Source organism: Antrostomus carolinensis, unplaced genomic scaffold, assembly GCF_000700745.2.
Source record: "Antrostomus carolinensis isolate BGI_N321 unplaced genomic scaffold, ASM70074v2 scaffold32017, whole genome shotgun sequence".
NCBI classification, from domain to species: Eukaryota; Metazoa; Chordata; class Aves; order Caprimulgiformes; family Caprimulgidae; genus Antrostomus; species Antrostomus carolinensis.
The window spans coordinates 17,536-24,523 of record NW_010325829.1 but is presented as its reverse complement, the minus strand read 5'-3'; the positions used below and the strand labels follow the sequence as shown (position 1 = coordinate 24,523).

Below are 6,988 nucleotides of genomic sequence, written 5' to 3'. Positions count from 1 at the left end.
GCTGCACCCCAACATCACTATTTCTCCACAGACAGCAGCGACACAGAGATGTTCTCTCCTCATTCAGATTTATACTACAGCTGGCAAATGTTAAAAGTTCAACAGCCATGAAAACAGGTTTGGGGTTTTATGGGGTATTTTTTTGTTTGTTTGTTCCCCCCCACAAGCTATTTCTGTTACAGAAACAACTCATCACAGACTGGAGAGTAGTCACCCTGCACTTGCCCTCACTAAGATCCGATTTACCTTCCTCTGGCCCTGCAGAAGCACCTTCAGCAAGCAGACCCTGCAGATCACCAGTTTCAGAGCTGTTCTCCAGACCAGTTGACTGTGCTCCTTCTGTACGACATCCTTTAGAATTTGATCTTAAGAAAGAATTTAAGAGAAATACAAAAACCCACGTTAGAAATGCAGCTTTAATGCAGCCCTGGAAATAAAACCTTTCAGTGACACATCTTGTTTTACTCATTGTTTAAGTCTCCTGCATACCCACTTAAACTCCCAACTTTGATTGATTTGGAAATATTTAAAATCTTGAAAAAAACAAACTTGGAAAAGTTTGTAAGTATTTTCCAAAAACAGTGACTCCTACTATGTAGAAAAAAATAATAACCTGGGTACTTCATTGCACTGAGCTCAGTTAGCCAAGAGGGAGCTGAAAAATAGAGTCACAGTGAAAAATATTGCCTTAAAAAAGGAAATCCGAAGTGATACATTTCAGTTAGAGGATATTTTGCAAGGAACAGTGGGAAAACAGACTGGGCCTGCCTTTCAAATCAAAGTTTCAGAATATATCCACAGCTGATCAAAATAAAAAAAAAGAAAAGATGGCTTGTAACCCAGTTATAAAACCCCAAATTGATATCCGGAGGGAACAGCAGCAACCAAGTAAACTTCAAAGTAATTTCTCTTCCATGCTACAAGCACCTGGGTTTAGTAGACTGGTATTTTCTCTTTCTAGATCAAGGGAAGGTGGGGGAAGAGATAACAAGAGGGAAAAAGAATAAACCCCTTACCCTAGAGCACCAACTTTTCTGCTCTTCTCTACAGCAGCTAAGCCATTTAAACCGGAAACTCCCACATCAGAATCTGAACCTTCACAAGGTCTCTCCTCTGGCTTAGGCAGCGCCTCAGCAGCGCTGCTGTTAGCCAGGGGCCTGGGAGAGTGATGCCGACTGCTCAGCTTGGAGCTCCCTAAGCCACCTGAGAGAAGAGGGAGAGAAACTCAAAGCACATCCAGCCTTATTTCAAAAGGCTGAGGTGACCCGGGGCACTAAGGTTACAGTCACACCACGTAATGACTTCCTGGTATTTTTCCAGTTTCTCACTCAAGCCTTCTGTATCTGTTTAGCACTGTAAGAAAACAATTCCCATACCCCATTCCACCTCTGAGCACTTGAGAGGGGCAAATCCCAATTCCTGTGTTAGGTATTTTGTTTCATGACCCTTAAGGAAGGGCATTGTAAACTCAGGAGCAGCAGCAGCATGTAATTCTTCCATCACACGTCTCCAGAGTTTTCTTGAATTCCCTTTAAGCCAAATCAAATCACAATTTAAGCCTGGATCAGTACTTTTTTTTTATCTATGATTTTCCACTGTAAAGTTAGCTCCTGAAATATCTTCAGAGAGACCAGAAGTAACACATAACATATATTTATGTTCCAATAAGTGAACTGTGTGGCAGTTTCACAGCAGATCATCCATCAAGGGTCTGCACAGGTACAACCAACGTTAACTCGTTTTGAGACAGAATCCAGTCAAGTTTCAGGGAAATTTCAGTTGCCAAGTAAAAGACTTCCTGAAAAGCTTTTGTAGGACAGATGCCAGATGCATCCCACCACACAAGTCACGCTGACCTTGCTTACCTTCAGGAGTTTGACTGTCTCCCTTTAAGCGATGACTGGTATCCCCACAGTCCATGGCTCGCCGTAAAGACAGACTACCTGCCGCTCCGGAGCAAAGAGGTTTGGGTGAATTACTTTTCTTACTTGCAGCTGCAAAAATATTTTAAGATGTGACAAGTGTTCAATCAAACTGCTGCCATATTCTGTCTTTATGCTTATTTTACATGAAGTTAAGCTCTGTATTCATCTCATTGCTCATTAACTGCCACCACCAAGCCTCTACAAAACTCCTTCCACGTCCTTCCTGTCAAAGGTGCAGGCTGGAGGGCTGCTTAGGGTCACAGCCAAGACTACACAAGTCATGTTCGCTTGCCCCACACTAAGACATCCTTCAGGAAGCCATCATCCACATCACTTCAGCCAGCATGGAAGTATAAAGGATAAGGAGACCCAGAACCATCCCTTCAGCTCTTAAATTCCAAGCCCAGTGTAACAAAGGACATCAAAAGCCAGAGTGAAAGGCAGGTTACGGGACTCAGTTTGCCACTTCCCACACTAACCGTTCTCTGAGTGTGGGTCCTGCTCCAGAAACCCCTCCAGGCAGAGGAATGGAGGAGCAGGAACTGGAACAGCAAAACACCAAGTTCTGCTCTCACCACACCCCATACAGGTGGGGGATCTGGGCTTCAATGCAAGTCAGGAGACTGCTCCTATCTACAGAGCACTGCATGTCTACTCTTCCCGTTCCAATGCAGAACGAGGTGACTGCCCAGTGCCCTCGTAACCTTTGAGGGATGAGGCATCTGATAAGGAAAGAGGTGACATTAAAAACCACACAACAGCCAGCACTGCCAATGAAGTGGCTTGATTCCTCTGTGGCTCGTTGATGGTACAATTCAGGGCTCCAAAATTTAACACAACTCTTTCTCTTGATGTGCAGAGAAGAAATTCTCTGCTCTGTGGGAGTGCTGAAAAGCAAAACAGAGCTTTGCTGGAGTTGCAAGAGCCCTGCTTTGCAGGTCAGTATTGAAAGGGATGGAGAGGAACAGAACTATTCTGGTTCTTTAGTCCACTCATGTTTATAATATATTTCTTACTCATCTTGGCTCCAAAATGCAAGCAACAACTTGAATCAAAACCCAGAGGGCTGGAAAATCATCTCTCCCAGGCAACAGAGAAGTGAGAGAGGATTAACAATCAGAGCTTTTATTCAGGAACATAAGCAACAAAGCATCTGCACAGCCCTCATGCTGGTATTGAAAGGATTCTGCACTGGCTTACCAGTGCTGCCAGCAGGACCCAGTGACAGTACCTGAACAGACTGACCAACAGGCACCTCTTTGAAAGAAGTTACTTTTCAAAAGGCAAAGTCTCTCCAGAGAGAACCTTGGTTTACCTGAGTTTCAGCAAGATTTCAAGTTACTAAAGTATAGCAAGTCTGGAAATTTTAAATTTTGTTCACTGGCAAGCATCAGGAAACAGCCCCAAGTTCACAGATGGGCCAGATGCAGAGCAGCACTCAACAAGAAATGACCTTCAGCCAGGATTGGTTTGATACAGGATTCAATTCCAGAACATTCTCAGTTCACGAGCTGTGTTACTGGTTGTGGAGCAAAAATTTTTGGTGCTTTTACCAAGAAGGGCTGAAACCAGTTTCAGTAACATTTACTTACTCAAAGGCAGTGCAGATTTTACATCTCTGGATTGTTATGGCTGAACTTGAGCATGAGTAACTACACAAGGTCTGTTTCCACAGGCCTGGATATATAAACCACCCATACAACTGACAACTCTAAGTGACATTTAAACCCCCTGTTTTCTGTGCACTTACAATTCCTTATGTAACAACTGGTAACTGAGGACTTTGTCAGTAGTTCCATTCCTATTTCTTGCAGCTTGCTGCAGCTTTCCATTGGGCAGGCAGCTAAAGCACCTTGCTCAATGGAGAAGAAGCTGGGCTGTCCATCACATGAGCCAGCATTGCTGCTTCTCACTTCTGAGAGTTGGTTTTTTACATCAGACATTTTGCTTCGAACTTCAGCCATCTGAGTTTTAAGTCTTTTCAGCATCTTCAAGTCAGGCGGCACGCGCCACATTGCCTGGTGTCTCCGCTGATCTCGATCTTTTAGAGAATAGGATGATGCTTTACCAAAGGAAAAGTTAAAGAACACAACAGGTAAGTAAAGCTGTTCTCAAATACAGACAGACATCTATTTTTAGCAGCTATAAGAATTCTACTTTTTGCCCTGCTGTAGAAACAATGGATAGAGACATTTTTCTGTACTAGTACAGAACCATTGTATTCAGGTTGTGAGCACTAAACAGCTACCAGGAGAGCAGATTCTCACTCTCTGCCTGCCACAGAATAAGGCCCCAAAACTTGCTCACTGGAAGAATCAAGGCTCCCAACACTACTGCATGAATTCTGGTGACAACTGAGCTACTATTCTATATTGCCAGACCAGTTTGAGTTCACAAGCCTGACAAGGGCTCGTATGAGATTCTCACACCACCACCATTTCATGTTAACACACAGAACTCAAAGAAATCTGAACCTAGGGAAGGAATTCCCTTCAGTACCTGACACCAGAAGATCAGGTTGAGTAAGCCTACATGCTGCTCCCCCAAAATTAGATCAACTTTGTCATCTTATACTTCAACTCTGAAGCATTATAAATTCTTTAAGTGTTTCACTGCAAATTCAGCTGTTCAAAACTGTGAAACCAAGTGGCTCTTAGAAACCTTCACCTTGGCAAGTGAAGTCTGGCAAACTCTAAATATAACAGCAGCTTTCTCTTAGTTGACTGACTTCAATAAGCTCTAGGAACAGCCAAACCTTAAGGGAATCTCAGCAAAACGTAATTTCAGTTTTGTAGCCAGCAGCTAAAGATAACCAGGAAGCCACTCAACACACAGGAGAGCTTAATCCTGCTCGAGTAGTACAGCAGAGAGTGCAACGCCCTCTCTGAAGGTCCTTCTGGCCAGGCCTTTCACCAGGCTAAACAGAGCTGAGACCTCCAGCACATGTGCTGCTTCCCCTTTTCGTACTTACGTAAGTGACTCCATTTTTGGAACTACAGATTGCATTGAGCTGAAAATTTATCTGACTGCTTGTGACTACATTTAAAAAGCTAATCACAAAGAAACATCTAGTGTGGGATAGCTTTTACATTCAGTAACATCACTGCAGCAAGAGCAAGTGTTTATTTGTAGCAAACAGACCATTATTTCTCTCTCTCCTGTTCTACCAAGTCACCAAATGGTTGTTTCATTTCAGAATGACCTGAAATAAGATGTTGCAGTAGTAGGTCAGCTAGCTCCAAGTTAAGTGTTAATTGTGATAAATGTATTATTGAGGTTTGATTTAATTTTAATTCTTCACTACCAAAAGAAGAGAAATGAGCAACCTTCTTCACTAACAGCCACGGGTGCCGAATTGGCAGCTCTCCTGCTGCACATGAAGTTAATTGCTGTTTCAGTTGAAGGGCCCCAACTGAACCACAAATACTCTTCCCAGTCTTCAATTATTTAAATACCATCACTATTTTTTCCTCCTGACATTTTGATCCATTTTTTCTTCCACAAGTGCTTTTCCAGCTTTACTACTGCACACATTTTTCTAATTCTGTTTTAAATGGGTTTTTTTCATAGAAAAGTAAATTTCAGAATTTATTTTCTTATTAGTACCCACTGTGCTCATAGTACTCTGAGCCACTACATGTACAAGCTGTGTGAAGTGAGAGGTGTAACTGCTTCCTCAGCAGACAGCTGGCTGGTGCTTTGCCTTTCAGTGCTAACCCCTTCCAGAGAAGGGCCTTTCATTCATCTCACACAGTTCCAGTCAAAGAAACCACACGAACTTTATCTCTACAATGTAGCTGCACAAACCAGCCAGCCAGCTCAGCCACATCCCCAAGAAAAGACGAGGAGATCCTCCTTGATACACACTTCTGTTTTCAGTCGAGTCATCCGGCGTTCTCAAGCTGAGGTCAACCACTGAGACAAGGAATGAGTTAGAGCAGGCAGTAGGATGCAGCATACTGATGAGCAGAGCTGAGGGCCAGGAAGGCCAGTGATCACTGAGAAGGGACTGCCTGTCACCCTCTTTTTCCCCCCAACCTCTCCTCAAATCTGCTTCTAACTCCAGGCCTGCACTCTCAGAGACATTTCTAGGTTGGAATTAAATCATCTGCTATGTGATGTACAGTTACCTCTGTTCTGCAGAAGAGAGGCGGGTGGACGTGGCTGAAGGCCCCAAAGGTTTTCCATACCATTTCTGTCTTTTAGATCCAACAAGTGGATTAAAATTAAAGGATCTATATCCAGTAAACTGCTACTGGCTGTTGAGCCCAGTGCACTCCCTCCTCGTCGTGAAGGTCTTCCACTTGCACTGCTGTAGCCATGGCTAGTACCTAAGGGAGTTACATGGAAGAGTGTGTATATACATGACACAGGTGATGCATTATCCCCTGTAAAAACAAGAGTCCTACAAGCAGATTAGGAATGGAAACGTTCTAAGAAACTTATCAAAGAGAGACAAAGAGTCTTCAGAGACAATAGGCAGATCTGTGAGATGAAAACCGTGCAGACAGGTGACACTAGCAACATTCAGGCTGGAAAACACCGCAAGCAGGTAAGTGCAAGAAGCTCAAGTGAAGAGGTTGTGTCAGCTTTTACAAATGCTGTTAAAAATGTCTTTCTAAAAGCTCCTGAAAAAAATGCTGTTGCTACAGCCACTGTGCTCCTACTCTACAGGCTGTCCTTTCAGAAGGAAACAGAAATGTCCCTCAACTTCACAGCTCACAAGAAAGTTTCAAGAAGTTTTAGAACAGCAGCTAAAAGCAGGACAGTTAAGGAATTCTGTCTTTCAAGCAGGAGTAGACATCCACAGCAGCATAAATACCACTTCTAGTGAATGCCTCTTCTGATGTCTTTGCCATAAGTATACTTCTAATCAATGTACATTCACTTCTTTCAGAATCTTATTAACCTACACTTAATTTGGGCTGTAATAATCTCTAGGCTGCAAGAAGTCTTAGAGTGCCTTTTCATTACTGCATTTAAAATATATTTCTGCTTGACTTGTAAGGAGTCTTTACTTCATTCTCTCCACATACTTCAGGTTTTACGGTGCACTAAAACCA

General features: G+C 43.0%; 1 protein-coding gene across 3 annotated transcripts in view; it reads right to left on the bottom strand.

Moving 5' to 3' along the window:
- The window catches only part of TRIM37 (tripartite motif containing 37), a 26,435-nt gene that overhangs the window by 2,440 nt on the left and 17,007 nt on the right, over positions 1–6,988 (bottom strand). For 2 of the 3 annotated variants that reach the window (XM_029085814.1, XM_029085815.1), the window contains 5 exons: positions 6,056–6,256; positions 3,676–3,987; positions 1,857–1,994; positions 1,017–1,194; positions 247–365 (listed from right to left, as the gene is read on the bottom strand). In XM_029085814.1, the coding sequence (XP_028941647.1) occupies positions 247–365; positions 1,017–1,194; positions 1,857–1,994; positions 3,676–3,987; positions 6,056–6,256 (948 nt within the window). Of the gene's footprint in view, positions 1–246; positions 366–1,016; positions 1,204–1,856; positions 1,995–3,675; positions 3,988–6,055; positions 6,257–6,988 lie in introns of all 3 variants that reach the window. The other variant, XM_010171390.1, reaches the window with a different exon arrangement.